The sequence below is a fragment of the Mixophyes fleayi genome, chromosome 8 (assembly GCF_038048845.1).
Source record: "Mixophyes fleayi isolate aMixFle1 chromosome 8, aMixFle1.hap1, whole genome shotgun sequence".
Classification (NCBI taxonomy): Eukaryota; Metazoa; Chordata; class Amphibia; order Anura; family Limnodynastidae; genus Mixophyes; species Mixophyes fleayi.
In genome coordinates, this window is record NC_134409.1 from 99,175,294 (window position 1) to 99,191,813 (window position 16,520).

Sequence of the window (16,520 nt, forward strand, 5' to 3'; positions counted from 1 at the left end):
TATTTACATTTACATTGCAAGTGTAAAATTTTGTCCAACTCTACATAAGACCCAATCTGTGTCATTCCTCTATGTTAGGGGGAGAAATAGCGATACAAAGGAGAGGGTGGTTTTATTTTGACAATTTTTTATCTCAATTTATTTTCTTTTACCTTTAAGTTATTTTTAATACAGTGTCCCCCAGTAGGTCAGAAAATTATATTCATTTTTTTTTTACAGCAACTGTTTATTTCTGCTAACTGGAGCTGTGAGTTACAACTGAAACAAACACATACACTTTTTCTTTTACTATAAAAGCTAATCTGGGTCTTCTTCAGAGGGGAATTGCTTATGACACCAGTATAATTTGATTTGTTGTGTTTTCTAAAAAAAATGATAGATGAAAGATGATTTCAATAAAAATAAAGTATGTGGATGGTATTTTGCAGATTTTTGAATGACATACAGGATGAGTAGTAATAAAACATTTTCCTAGGCTAACATGTACTCACAGTGGTAATTTGGACCAGGCTTTAATCTTTATTTATATAAACTGCAAAAGTGTCTTATCTTTAAAGTATTGGAGGTTCATAGGTTAGCTGAGCAGCCCATTGTAAGGGTTGCTGAGTCACTAGATCTGAGCCAAATGTTACATTGATTAAGACAATATGACACTTTTTATTAATAATTTTGAGACCAAATAATGTACCATCCACTGTAATAATATAGACCAGAGCATGGTTAGGTGGAGGATCAGTGAGTTAAGTTAGTCTGTTTTTCCTTAACACTCTGACCGATTGTGTAATGCACACAGATAAAAACTCAATGGCAATTGCTTATTAAAAGGGGGTTATAAAGAGTTTCCCATTGATAGGTACCTCTTGTAAAAAACAGTGAGAGAACCAGACATTGAAACATATTTGACATAGTGAGTAACATTATGGCCTAGTGGATAAAAGTTGGGCATCGAGAAACCACTTCCAATTTATACTTTATAAATTACATTGACTAAATCTTTATACATAAAATAAAATCCATCCACAAATTCCTCTACCCATCAAATCACAGATCCTCCCTCATAATAAATACATTACAGTGTATACAGGGAGCTGGGAGACCGGTGACATCACAGGATTCCATCCTCCTGCTGATATCACGTACCTGTAGTCATGGCAACGGAGATGTTTATTTTCAGAGTTGTGAGCGGCAGTTATAAGTCACAACTCAACTTTAATGGAGTCTGGTGGAGTGAAGCAGAAGCTATCGGAGGAGAACAAGAAGATGGAAGGAAGGAAGAGGAGCAGAAAGGGACAGAAGAAAGAGACAGCGGAGCCGAAGAAGAAGAGGACAAGTCCTGAGGATGACCATGAGAAGAAGAGGAAGAGAGAAGAGAGCAAGGCCGAGGAATTAGATGATGATCAGCCAAGACCAGGTACAGAGGGGAAGGCGGTATCCTCATGTCCTGAGGATGACCATGGGAAGAAGAGGAAGAGAGAAGAGAGCAAGGCCGAGGAATTAGATGGTGATCAGCCAATACCAGGTACAGAGGGGAAGGCGGTATCTATAGGCACATGTTTTTTTTAAGTAAGGAGTACTTGTAGAACCTCAGCAGTGATAGATGAAACCGAAAATGTAGTTGAATGTCTGTTATATTTAAATAATACTTTACATGGCCAATTTTGTATATTGAAAATGTTTCAGTATAAACAATATTGATTGTATTTCTTCATATTTCATATCTTAAGAGTTACTTACTACAGTTATTCAGGCATTACAGATATTTAAAATGAAAAAAAAAAAAAGTCAATGACGTTAATTGTTTTTTTTAGTTACTTACAGTAAATGAATGAAATATGTGAGATGAATAGTAGTGTGGAAATCACTGACAAATGTAATTGATTAAATATTTAATGCATTAATTGATTAATGAATGAAGTATTACATTAAACATTTTTAGGAACATTTATGAAGACTGGTGCACAACAAAAAGGTGCTGTAACCCAGCGCATCTAATCTGAATCTAACTCATTGGGTATAATCAGCTTTTTTGTATAATGTTGTCATTAAATCTAGATACACAGTCCTCTCCGCAGGCCCCTCATTATATTCTCCAAGTGAGGAACTCATTCAGTCAGATATCTCCCACATCCTGCATCTAGCTGGTGAGAAGTCACATTTCTCCTAGATGTCTCCATTTATATAATACATTGGGGGGAGCAGAGCGAGAATCTCCTGAATGTTGGGGGTCCCTCCTTGGTACTACTAACTGGGACCAGAAAGGTTCAGCAAAAATCTTGTCTGGAGTTACCTATAACAATGTATTGTATTGCTTAACTCCATCAACCATGAGGCTCGTCATTCTTGGCTGAAGAGGGTCACTCATGACACATATATTCCTGTGACTCCCTGTTTGGCCAGGGGCACCCCAGTCTTGCCTAACCTTTCATCTGATTGTGCAAATAATACAATTCTGCTGAGGTTATCATCCCCTTTAAGGTATCTGATGATAACTGTTAGTACAGTAGTCAGACAGTGACATGGTGTGTGTGTTTGTGGTCTAATACTATTCAAATACTGATCTAAAGGTTAAAAAAGAAAAAGTTGATAAAGGAAATAAATCCGAAGATTACACAGTTTTGTATGGGACATGTAGTAAAATTATACATACTTTAACATATATATATATATATATATATATATATATATATATATATATATATATAAAACATATTTAATCAAAAAGACAATAGATAAAGCAGATGTTGAAGACTACAATATAACCATGCTGTTTTTGTCATATATGTGTCATGTATTGCTATTACAATATTGATCATTTGAAAAATAAGGGTTCCCAAGTAACCCAGTTCAGGTATAATTAAAATCACCTTTGCAGCTTTGCTAAACAATAAATTAATAATATATCCCTTATTTTACTCCCCAAGGAGGAAGCAGTGTTTCGTCAGCCAGCCACGGGAACGTCTCTCCAGGCAACAAGCGTTTCAATTTCCAACGTGTATTGGGCCAGGGCGGCTTCGGAGTTGTAAGTTTCATGAATTCTATTTTGTTCTGAGATGTTTATTATGGGTTATCTATTCTGCCTTAATACATATGCACACTTATAATTTATTCTGTGTATAAGGAAACACCAAAACTGTAATTGTTATTTTCTACTGATCAGAAAATATGTGATTATCCAGCCACTAGGTAGATTTAGCTGTCCTGTAAATGACAACGTTCTATAGGTGAATGTACATGTAAGACGGCTACATACAGTACTCTATGTACATGTGACTCAAGTACCCAATAAATCATCCTAAACTCTGCAGGGAACATGATGAAGAAATACATGTCTGTAGCACAACGTGTTTGAAACATATTAATTGTAAGATTTTGATTCTCCTCTTCTTTATTATATTGGGTAGTAGCACCCTGTCACTGTTTATACTTAGTACCTGGCTAGATGCTCTCTGTCTATATAAAGACAGGAACAAAGAGACATGATAATAACCAAGAAATAACTACTATGATATAACAATTATTTACATTTCATTTACACGACACATTAAAAATCAATTAAACCATTATAAAATAACTACTCTTTATAAGTAGCTCAGTCACAGAAACTTCCTTCCCCAACCACCAGAACTATGGGTGCGGCGGCGGGGGGTGCAGTGTGTGGCCCTTCCTCCTGGACCAGCCACCTTCCTTACTGTGACTGGCCGAGTATCTGTTTCTGTCCCTCCCTCCTCCCCTTACCTCTGTGGCCGGCTGCAGTCACATGGGACGTGTCACATGACAGGTGTTGTCCCATGTGTACAGAGAGGAGTCTCCACAGCAGCTGCAGCTGTAACAAGGTAAGTGTGATGGAGGGCAGAGGGGGGGGGGGCTGTTATGTGAGGAGGAGAGGGGGGCTGTTATGTGAGAAGGAGGGCAGAGAGGGGGCTGTTATGTGAGAAGGAGGGCAGAGGAGGGGCTGTTATGTGAGAAGGAGGGCAGAGTGGGGGCTGTTATGTGAGAAGGAGGGCAGAGTGGGGGGGCTGTTATGTGAGGAGGAGGGCAGAGGAGGGGCTGTTATGTGAGAAGGAGGGCAGAGGCGGGGGCTGTTATGTGAGGAGGAGGGGGGGCTGTTATGTGAGAAGGAGGGCAGAGGAATGGCTGTTATGTGAGAAGGAGGGCAGAGGAATGGCTGTTATGTGAGAAGGAGGGCAGAGTGGGGGCTGTTATGTGAGAAGGAGGGCAGAGTGGGGGCTGTTATGTGAGAAGGAGGGCAGAGTGGGGGGGCTGTTATGTGAGGAGGAGGGCAGAGGAGGGGCTGTTATGTGAGAAGGAGGGCAGAGGCGGGGGCTGTTATGTGAGGAGGAGGGGGGGCTGTTATGTGAGAAGGAGGGCAGAGGAATGGCTGTTATGTGAGAAGGAGGGCAGAGGAATGGCTGTTATGTGAGAAGGAGGGCAGAGTGGGGGCTGTTATGTGAGAAGGAGGGCAGAGTGGGGGCTGTTATGTGAGAAGGAGGGCAGAGGAGGGGCTGTTATGTGAGAAGGAGAGCAGAGGGGGGCTGTTATGTGAGAAGGAGGGCAGAGTGGGGGCTGTTATGTGAGAAGGAGGGCAGAGTGGGGGCTGTTATGTGAGAAGGAGGGCAGAGTGGGGGGGCTGTTATATGAGAAGGAGGGCAGAGGAGTGGCTGTTAGGTGAAAAGGACGGCAGAGGAGGGGCTGTTATGTGAGAAGGAGGGCAGAGGAGGGGCTGTTATGTGAGAAGGAGGGCAGAGTGGGGGCTGTTATGTGAGAAGGAGGGCAGAGTGGGGGCTGTTATGTGAGAAGGAGGGCAGAGTGGGGGGCTGTTATGTGAGAAGGAGGGCAGGATGGGGGGCTGTTATGTGAGAAGGAGGGCAGAGGAGAGGCTGTTATGTGAGAAGGAGGGCAGAGTGGGGGCTGTTATGTGAGAAAGAGGGCAGAGTGGGGGCTGTTATGTGAGAAGGAGGGCAGAGGGGGGGGCTGTTATGTAAGGAGGGCAGAGTGGGGGGACTGTTATATGAGAAGGAGGGCAGAGGAGTGGCTGTTAGGTGAAAAGGAGGGCAGAGGAGGGGCTGTTATGTGAGAAGGAGGGCAGAGGAGGGGCTGTTATGTGAGAAGGAGGGCAGAGGGAGGGGCTGTTATATGAGGAGGAGGGCAGAGTGGGGGGGCTATTAAGTGTGATGGAGGGCAGGATGGGGGGCTGTTATGTGAGAAGGAGGGAAGAGTGGGCTGGCTGTTATGTGAGAAGGAGGGCAGAGTGGGGGCTGTTATGTGAAAAGGAGGGCAGAGGGGAGGCTGTTATGTGAGGAGGGCAGAGTGGGGGGCTGTTATGTGAGAAGGAGGGCAGAGGAATGGCCTTTAGGTGAGAAGGAGGGCAGAGGAGGGGCTGTTATGTGAGAAGGAGGGCAGAGGAGGGGCTGTTATGTGAGAAGGAGGGCAGAGTGGGGGCTGTTATGTGAGAAGGAGGGCAGAGTGGGGGGCTGTTAAGTGTGATGGAGGGCAGGATGGGGGGCTGTTATGTGAGAAGGAGGGCAGAGGAATGGCTGTTATGTGAGAAGGAGGGCAGAGTGGGGGCTGTTATGTGAGAAGGAGGGCAGAGGGGAGGCTGTTATGTGAGGAGGGCAGAGTGGGGGGCTGTTATGTGAGAAGGAGGGCAGAGGAATGGCTTTTAGGTGAGAAGGAGGGAAGAGGAGGGGCTGTTATGTGAGAAGGAGGGCAGAGGAGGGGCTGTTATGTGAGAAGGAGGGCAGAGTGGGGGGGCTGTTATGTGAGAAGGAGGGCAGAGGAGGGGCTGTTATGTGAGAAGGAGGGCAGAGGAGGGGCTGTTATGTGAGAAGGAGGGCAGAGGGGGGGGCTGTTATGTGAGAAGGAGGGAAGAGTGGGGGGCTTTTATGTGTGATGGTGGGGTTGTTAAGTGTGATGGAGGGCAGAGAGGGGGCTATTATGTGTGAGGGAATGGGGGTTCTTAATATATTGTGTGATATGAGGGAAGGGAGAGAGGTTATCTTAATAGTACATGGGTGGGAGGTAAGCTATTAATTTAATGGTGGAATTTAAAATGTAATGGGTGCCATTTTATTTGTGGGGTGGTGGTGGGGCAATTGTATTTATTGGTGGGGCTTTTTAATAGACTGGAGTCTATTAAATTAAGATGTGGTTACAGGACCTTTAATGTAATGCTGGGGTGGTTTGGGACTATTAATTGAATGTAGGGCTGAGTTTGGGGAGGAAAAGTATTAATTAAATGTGAATATTAATTATTTAATGCCGGGGATGGTTGTTGGAAATGGTTATATTAAACATAAATGCTATTAAGTTATTGTTTGGAGGGAGGGATAAAGGTTTATTTTTTAAATGGAAAAACTATTACTTTAATGTTTGGGTTGGTTGGAGCGAAATAGGTCTATTTGTTAAATGTGTATATTATTAATGTAATGTCAGGGCTGGTCGGAGGGAAATAGATCTATTTATCAAATGGGAGTACTATTATTTTAATGTTGGGGCTGTAGGGAGGTCTAATTATTAAATGTGGGTGCGATTTTGATTTTGTGCCAGGGCTGGTTGGAGTTTTCTATATAAAGACAGGAATAAAGAGACATGATAATAACCAAGAAATAACTACTATGATATAACAATTATTTACATTTGATTTACACAACATATTAAAAATCATTTAAACCATTATAAAATAACTACTCTTTATAAGCAGCTCAGTCACAGAAACTTCCTTCCTCAACTACCAGAACTGGGGGGTTCCCTACACAGGACCTCTGTCAGTTGGGAGATATTATTCCAGCCACTGAGTCCCCCAGCTTGGTGTCTTCTTCATAGGTAACAGTATGACTGTGAGTGGGCTCAGGACAGACTCTCCAACCAGCTGTCATTCACAACTTGCAGTCATATTTAGGAGTAACAACTGATTTTATATACAGTATATGGAATGGGTCCACACCACAAACACTGACTGTAAATAGTACATTTGTTTTCAATAGAGATATATATAAATATACTCAGGATGCCGCTTCTAACATCTCTCTCTATCCCATTACCTGTAGCCCTGCTCTATCTATCTATCTATCTATCTATCTATCTATCTATCTATCTATCTATCTATCTATCTATCTATTTCCCTGATATATATATCTAAGCAGTCCCTTGTATCCTTGACCCTGTAACATCTCTTTATCTCTCTGTCCCACCACATACGTCCCTGCTGCGTATATATAGGAGCAGCCACTTGTACACCTGAACCTGTAACATATTTATATCTCTCTATCACATACAGGTACTGCTGGCCTCTGAACCAGTCACCAAGACGGAGGTGGCTATTAAGATCTTGAGGAAGAGAGCCATGACATCAGCAGAAGAGGAGAAAGCCCTGGTGGAGAAGAAGGTCCTGGAAGAGGCCTGCGGAAGCCCATTCTTACTCCGCGGCTATCGTACCTTCCGGACCAAGGTATTCCCATGAATGTTACAATGTACCTTGTGGTCAGGTGAATGCTCTGTGCTGTTCTTATGATTCTGTTCCCTGTGCCTGAGAGAGATTTCCTGAGGATTTATAATAATGGTAGTTGGTGAAAACTGGGGATATTAGATTTAAATGATTTGTTTTATTGTGTGGTGCTCCCTCTCTATTACTCTAAAGGGGGATCCCATATATAGCGAGCAAACATATCACAGAGCAGAGCAAGAGCGGCTTTTGTCAATCTGCTTTTATAACGAGCGCCAGGTTATCTGTATGAGGATGGAGGCTTTGCAGAGAGGGACAGAAGCCAGCAGGACAATTGGCCCATCATGAGGACATGCTAATTAAAAGTTACAATAGTGTCCTCATGGTACACATTGCTATCCTCCCAGATATTAAAGAGTCTATCTTAAAATAAATAGAATGATATATTACTGAGACTTTTATCCAAGTGTGATACTTAAATGACCACAACATGAGCTGATGGGGCAGCCTTGGAGGAACAAGCAGCTTAAGAAGCAGAATATGTAAAACGTTATGTAATGAAGAGTCTGGAACATTAGTAATCTGTTCTTAGTGAGGACATGTTTTATTATACCGAAATGTATGAGTCCCAGACAGGAAGGACCAACAGATAAGTTATAACCACATATCAGATAGTATAATGTCCCTGGACAAATGTATGTATTATGTGGCCGTGTCCATATATATACACACAGTGCACAAGCCGGCAGATGAGCTCCGGGATACATACATTTTGTGTTACATTTGTTTGCTGTGTCTACACCACACTGTTATGTTGGAGGTTGTGTTGATGGCCTAGTACATTTTTCGGGGTTATTTCCAAACATTTTCATTGTCACAGCTGGATATAAAATAAGTCAGATAATGTAATGTAATGATAATGTAATATTTTTGCTGCATCTATGGTACCAAGTTCCCCACCCATTTATAATCAGATACATTAATTGCCACTTTGTAAAAGGCGGTGCAGAGTTTTGTGACTACTGTAGATTTTGAAGACACAGAGCAGTAAAAGGAAAGACTGTACTAGAGTAAATAGTAACTGTGCTAATCTCTACTGTCTGTGATAGGACGCTTTGTGCTTCGTGATGGAGTACGCCTGTGGAGGAGACCTGGAACAGCTCCTGGATAGAAGAGGCCGTCTTGACATCAGCACAGCAACGTAAGACTTATTAATGAGCTGACGTGTGCCTCAGAGAGTAATTGTGTGTGAGTGAAAATCTGAGACACAGGAGATCACAGTATGGAGAATGAGATACATTATAGTACTACATGTAGTGGCAGAATAGTTGTTTAAATGAATTGGCTATAGTAGGAGAAAGCAAGCAGCTTGCGCTATAGTAACTATACATTGGCAGCCTTGTACATTCAGACCATAAAAACACAAGCTTCATTTTAAGACCTGATTTGGAGGTTTAAAACTGTGTCTTATTTTCCTAAAATATGACATTAGCTGTACTGCACTGAGTTGATTTGCACTGTGCCCTCAGTACTTTTACCTGCACTGGACCCAAATGATTTTATCAACATTTTCCCTTTCCCTTGAACAACTTCTATGTGTGAGAATAATAAAACCAGTAGGTGTAAGTTAGAGATATATAGTTATGGATGTAGAGAGATTACACATTTGTACAACAGTCCTCAAGATTGTAAAAATCTCCCCAATTGCCCTGTAACTATACATTCCATGTACACAACTAATTCTGTATGCAAGAAATTCTCACATAATACAGGATCTGGGACTTTACAGTCATTTTACATTTCACATTTCTTCCTTAACAGATTCTACGCAGCGGAAATGGTCTCCGGCCTCCAGCATCTCCATTTGAAGGGCTTCATACATCGGTATCTACATTTATTTCCTCATTATAATAAACAGAGTAGAAATCTTACTACTGGCATTACCATGTACATGACCTTCCCAGAAATGGCGGCTCTTACAATGGGAAATGATTTGTTTAAAACTCTCCTGAACACGATTCACTATTTCCTGGAGGCTTTTTCATTTCAAGAGTTTATTGCATCCAGTCTTAGGGGTCTATTTATCAAACTGCAATAGGCCAAAAATCCAGAGAAAGCTGCTGGTGAACAGTAAGATCAGTTTGTGTAGGAGGGGGCTCTTTGCTGAGGCTCCCTGAGCAGCCCCACCATAGTGACTATCAGTGGTACTACATTATGTATCGCTGAGTTGTGCATTAAAACATACTGAGTATTACCGCTGTGGAATAGTATATAGACCCTTAGATTTGTCACCTCAATAAATGTCACACTTTTTATTACATGTAACTTAACAGAAGAAAGAGTACAGAATATATAGAACAGATTAATTATTAAAAGGGCAATTTCCTTCCCATTCCTGGAGTCGTTAATTCGATTAATTTTGAAACTTTATAAACACACACAACAGTTAGCAATGTATTAAGTGCTATATGTTAGTATTATGATTCTTTTTGCAATCATGTTCATTTAATACTAGTATTCCAATCAATACAAATATGCAGGAAAGTGATATTTGTGCTCTTGATTTGTTTGTTGAACTGTTTATGTAGCGCCTAAAAGCTGGTTGTCCTATACTAAGAGGCCTGATGGTCCAATTATCCAAGGGTGCAAAATTGTGACAGGGAGAGGTACAATGATAATCTTTTTAAAATATAAGAGAATAGTTGTTCTTCAAAGTAAAAAAGAAAACATTAAAAAACTGTAGTAAGCTTTTATTCTTGATGCATTCCCATAGCAAAGACAGTCAATCAGTCATCAGCTGGTAGGCACTTGATCAGGGCGGTTCTAGATTTTTTTAGGGTGGCCGGGTGATTTAGTAGAACCCTCCCCTCTCCATCACTGAGTGGCTGGGCAGAATCTTTGTTTTTCAGCCGCCAGGCACATGTACCCTGTATGCGTCCGCAGACAGCCTGCCCATGCTAGCGGGGGTTGGGTACGTGTCTCCGGCTACTACTACAGAGACAATGAGTTTCTCAACTTTAGAAGGCAGAATGTGGGAATGATGAAAGTATGCTAACAGCGAAGGTTGCAAATCACTACTTGTCACAATCGCGAACAATGCAGAAGCCGGCAAACAGAAAGTCATGTGATTTTTTTGGAGTATACTATAGTTAAGGGTGTAAAATGACTAAAGCAGGGAGCCCCGGATGTACAAAGTACAAGGTCTGGTGTTAAATATTGTCCATTCGGCGGCTCCTTGCTTTAGTTATTTAACACCCTTAATAATAGTATACTCCAGGAAAGTCACATGACTTTCTGTCTGACGGCTTTTGCATTGTTCGCGATTGTGCCAAGTAGTGATTTGAAACCTTCGCCGTTAACACACTATCATGATTCTTGGATTCTGCCTTATGAAGTCGGGTAAGTCTTTGTCCGTGTAGTGATAGTCACGTAAGTGACTACCACCGGCTAGCGGGTGAGGGGATCGTCCCTATCATCCTGCTCTGGAGCCGGCACTGGCACTGAGAATAGTAGGAGAGACAAGTATGATGACAGCTGCAACATCCCCCTCACCACCTCCACCTTCATCCCTTCACCCTCAGTAACACTCGTTCACACCTCTGTCACTACTGATTTTAATGAAATGCGTGACAAAGATTGCCATGACCCATTTAAAAAGCCAAGTCGAGCTGAGGTTCGAGAATATGTAAGGTAAACATTGGTTGTGGGGGCTGGTGAAGGAAGCTGGATTTAAATTAAGGACGTGCTTGTTTCTACCATTAGCCTGGTGTCATAGATTAGGGGGTGATATGAGAATATTAGCCTAAGGCGGCCTGATTCAGCCATTGTATACTGTATAATGATATAAGTACAAGTGACTATATTACAGGGAGGGCACATTCTGTGCACACATGAACAATACAGATGAATACCCTAATCCAGCCAGGTGCAAAAGGCATTTGTGCTGTGGGAGGTTCGCGTTTTGACATTTGTAAATGAGGCTTAGTTATTTATGATACTTACAATTTATATTGTCTATGCTCAAACACATAAAGAGGAAAAACAAATGATAAATGTCATTGTTACAGAGATCTTAAACCAGAGAACATCCTGATTGATGGAGCCGGCCACATTAAGATCGCTGACTTTGGGCTGGCTGTAAATAAGACCGAAGGGGCCACCGGATATGCAGGAACACGCGGCTACATTGCCCCAGAGGTGAGGTGTTTAGTATATTAGTTCTATTCATATATATGGGGTCTATATGCTAAGACAGATATGGATTAAAAGACTGACACATTTCCACTCATTCCTCCATATTTACCTCCTGTCATTTTGGGGCCAGCACTCGGTGAGCCATCATTACCATGTGGTGGGTGCAATATTCAAACTGCCCAAGTTTAGCACCGGGCTTAAATGTGTATACACTACAAGCACTGCAGTCTTTCCATACATTACATTTGTATGGTAGTACAAGTATTTGGAGGGGGATTTAAACACATATATTTGTACTTACCAATTTACTTCCACACAGTATCATGCACTGTTTTCCCTGTGTGTATCTGTATGTGACCATTGTGCAGTGATCACTGACCAGTTGTATATGTTCCTGTTTATTAAACAGTCTAATCTAATGATCTGTTTCCATCTTATCTGCAGATGCTCTTAGGACAGACGTACAACACCGGGGTAGACTGGTTCTCCTTTGGTGTTGTACTGTTCCAAATGACAACTGGAGAGTCCCAGTTCTTCTGTGAGCTCTCGGCTTTGCCAGGCTTCAACCTCAGTCTTACAACAAGGGACATCATTGAGGAGGTGAGTGAGAATACATACTTAGTATACAGTACTTGACACAAAGAATCCATCAATTTTGTGTCCCATTGGTCAGCATCTGTTATTGAAATGACATTTCTTTGCCAACACTTAGAAAAAAACATTAGGGGAGCTGACACTGTGTAACGGAAGTGACGTCATGTATTTCCCCTTCACGCTCTGCAGGCATTGGGGATGTTACTGAGAATACGTAAGGTTCTTATTAAAGGGTTTGTGTATGTAACAGTTGGTGGTGGTGTTGTGTAGCTCCCCAATTTTTCCTGTGGGTGGTAGTATTCCCCCCCTATACACTGATACAAAATCCTCCTGTGGGGGAACAAGGTCATAGAGATCCTCTGTGTATCTGAATTTATACCAATACTCACACTGCAAATACATCTTTACTTCCTGATAGTGAAATAATTAGTAACTGTGTGATGGATCAGCCAATGCAAATATGACCATATACAATGATTTTATTGTACAGCTCTATATCAATAATCATTTCTCTCAGTGCAGATACTCCAGCCCACATTATATACATGTGGATTAGACACACATTATACATATACTGTGTAATCTGCAGTATCTGAGCATCAATGTGTATTATACATAATACGGACACAGTACTATATTGTAAATAGCACTGTAGCAATTGAAAGTCTATTACATCCATGTTAGATGTAGGTATCTGAGCTGTTGCATATATTTGAGGTTTATATAGTGCAAATGAGAGCCTGCATTACTGTTCTGTAAAGCAAAAAAGAAAAAAAAGAAATATATATGGAGAAACTATCAGTATTACATATGTCAGATTACTTTTATTGGTTCCACTTTTCTGACGCACGTAAATAATTTATGGCTCAAACCAACTCCAATCCAGATCAATCAGTGCTACAGGATTCACTTTATAACTGAAATATTTTATCCTACATTTGTCCTAAACTAGATTCACATCCTCTGAAAACATATTACTGAATTACATTGTTCTCAGATATGTAGATATAAGGGATCCTTTAATTATGTTCTTATTGATATTTTTAGCTCCTGTGCAACGATCCTCAGAAACGTCTGGGTTTGAACGGTTTAATTCGACAACATCCGTTCTTCCGGGACATTGATTGGGAGGAGCTAGAAGCTCTTCGTGTACAACCCCCATACATACCCGGCAAAGTAAGTGTGCAGAGCTGAAATGTATACAAGGTAAAGGGGAAGAAAATAATAGTCTGGCAAATATGCTAATGACCATTTAATAACTTATGTAGAAATATGTATAAATATTACCATCAATAAACTTTTTGCAAAGGTACTTCAGGTTTTACCCAAGGAATACAATTTGTATTCTGCTTTAAATCTGCAGGACCAATATTTATATCATTAGCTTATGTTTATTTTATCAGGAAAGACTGCACACAAGATGTAGTTTCATATAAAATGTTTTGTAATCTAATTATCATTCTATTTGCAACAGTATTATACATAAAATAAAACAGCGTATTAGCGAAGTATATTATACAACATCAACAAGTTACATTTACTTTATTAGCATAGATATATTAACACAATACATCACATTTCAGTGTGTAACAAGAGGTGTAATATATATATGTATATATATATATCACAGGAAGTTCACAACACTATAAACCTCAGATACCATTTATGTCCCATACCACTCACATTCATTATACATGAACCAGATCAATTTATTCTAATACTTTTTCATTCCACTTATCCCAAACAGTTTCTCACATATGCACTTATACCATTTATATCACACTTTATGTACATGTATGTAGGGGAGGATGTCTCTTAATAACATTATAGGTTCAGACCCTGCATGGCCTCCGCCATCTTGTTAAACTTTTCTCTTGACACTATAATTCATATAGTTCCATTCACATACAATCACAAAGATCCCTATAAGTTTTCCATTCAAACTTCACTACTTTAGTTTCACATTATAACTAGTACAAACTCTGTAATCTCATCCATATCCTAACATAAACTGACCAAACTGCATTACTTCAACACTAGCACACAGTTTCACATTATAAACTGCCTTATATTAAACTTACAGTCTCCATTAAATCCTTATTCTTGCCAACATGTTTAGGTCCAGTGATTGAGAGTATACTAAGGGACCTTCCTCCAGTGTGTTATGAGATTATAAAACAAATAGCACAATCTGTGGAAATTGAAAGTCTATTACATTCATGTTATATGTACACACCACACACATTGTACCTGATTCATCAAGGCACGTATAGTGAGCGTAACCCCCGCTCAGTATTCCCTACATGTATTTAGGCTTAGCGTGCTCCCGAATCCATCAATGCATGGATCTGAAGATCCGTGCCCTGTTGAATTTGGGCACAGGGTTGCTCTACAACACAGGGCTCTGCAGATACATATGTACCTGTCAGCGCCTGCAGTATGCTGCGGGTCCGGTAGCTGGTCTAAGTTGAGCCACCCAACCCACCAGTTCTACAAATAGATAAAAAAAATGCATGGGGTCCCCCCTTCTAATGCTGTTAACCCTATTGCTACCAGCCTGCTGCTGGTTGCCACAAAATCAGGGGGGGAGCATTTGGTGCTACCACTATTACTAAAGCTAGCACTAGCAAATCAGCCAGGCTTGTTGACACTATAGTAGGGGCAAACGCAGCTGGGGTTTGTCATTATGGCCCCTGCTAGAGAGCAACAACCCTGGCTGGTTTGCTGGTGCTGACTTTAGTAATATCAGTGGGTCTCCGACTGGTTTGCCTAGTGCTGGTTTTTATAAACTCAGGGGGGACCCCACACTTTTTTCCTTCCCTGAATTTGCGGCAGCCAGCAGTAGGCTAGCAGCACTTGGTTTAACAGCATTTGGAGGGGGGACTACACTCATTTTATTTTTTTAATCTATTTTTTACACTATATATAGCCAGTGGATTGCAATGCCACCCTACCCAAACTTGGAGTAGCCCCAGAGCTGGAGTAAGGGATACCGTCGAAAATTAGGTTACTCTGATGCCCACAGAGCTTGCTACGACTATAGCTGAATGCACTTGAGTTTGGTACGCCCCCACTGTACATTGAATACAGCAGATCCCTTGTTCCCCGTCCAGGTCACTCCCCAATGTATCAGGCAGTAGTAAGTGTAAAAAAGATAAAGGTTTCTGCGCTTCCAGAGACAGCGTGTATGATGGCAGCCAGATTATGGGATGGGAGGAGGGGGGTTCCAACCCTCCTAAGTGAGACAGAATGCAAGAAGTTCCCAAGGCTCCTGATAGTGGGGTCCTAAATGGTTTAATAAAACTGACAAAGTGTAAAACCTCATAAATCAGCATAACATATCTGCCAATAAACATATTACAACATGGTAGACAGTAAATGTCATGGGATGCTGGGTGTAAACAAAGTCCTGAGATAATTGCAAAATCTTTTTGTAACCGGTAAGCTGGTATACAATAAACAAGTCCTGATGCAAAATACCTATACACACTCTCTAATAAGCAAAAAGAAAAAATAATAAAGTCTATTTCTGATAGAGTGTAGATACCATTCTTATGGCAAAGTAGTAATTGTCCCTTCTGCTTGTCAGCATACAGGATTGCATTCATGGTCATATCTGCTGTATCTGGGCATGTGCAGAGTGATTTTGCATTTGATGCACTCAAATTTGGCAGATACAACCCTTGATGAATCAGGCCCATTGTGAGTGGTGTGGCTAACAGCATTTTATATGTAAATGCAAGCTGCTTCTCACGCCAAAAACAGGTTTAAGCACTCACACAGTTTGGATAAAGACTTTCCTCACACCATATGAGGTGGGGGAAGAGAGTATTGAACAGAGAATCCAGTTCCTATTGTTAATGGCTTACTATTAAATCTATTTGTGAGAATCTCTAGATGGAAAATTGGCTTCTATAATCTTTATCAATACATAATTAAGTATGTAATTGTAGACATATAAAAGTACAGGACACACATCATATTCACCCCCTGCTGATAATATCTCCCTCATTAGAGTGGGTGAACCATGAGAAATACAGATTACATCCTTTAATGGGTAGAGGTGCTGTCATTATATTGTGTTGCCATATAATGGTCATTTAATACCACATATTCTACAGAAGTGAAAGAGCAATGGCTCCATGCACACATAATGTCACTGCTGTAACTGGTTATATTATTTATAGTCAGGTTCAGTTGTGCTTATACTAAAGGAAAGAAGAATACGCTAAAAAAAGAGGATATTATCTCTGATTACAGACAGAGCCTATTTTCCTCATATGTTCGGAAC

At 41.0% G+C, this 16,520-nt stretch overlaps 1 protein-coding gene across 1 annotated transcript in view; it reads left to right on the forward strand.

Annotated features, from left to right (window-relative positions):
• The first annotated feature begins 1,212 nt into the window (after nucleotides 1-1,212).
• The window catches only part of LOC142100257 (uncharacterized), a 160,559-nt gene continuing 145,251 nt past the window's right edge, over nucleotides 1,213-16,520 (forward strand). The window contains exons 1-7 of the mRNA XM_075184187.1: nucleotides 1,213-1,519; nucleotides 3,754-3,833; nucleotides 7,277-7,447; nucleotides 8,551-8,642; nucleotides 9,263-9,325; nucleotides 11,509-11,638; nucleotides 12,080-12,235. Coding sequence (XP_075040288.1) covers nucleotides 1,213-1,519; nucleotides 3,754-3,833; nucleotides 7,277-7,447; nucleotides 8,551-8,642; nucleotides 9,263-9,325; nucleotides 11,509-11,638; nucleotides 12,080-12,235 — 999 coding nt within the window. The remainder of the gene's footprint in view (nucleotides 1,520-3,753; nucleotides 3,834-7,276; nucleotides 7,448-8,550; nucleotides 8,643-9,262; nucleotides 9,326-11,508; nucleotides 11,639-12,079; nucleotides 12,236-16,520) is intronic.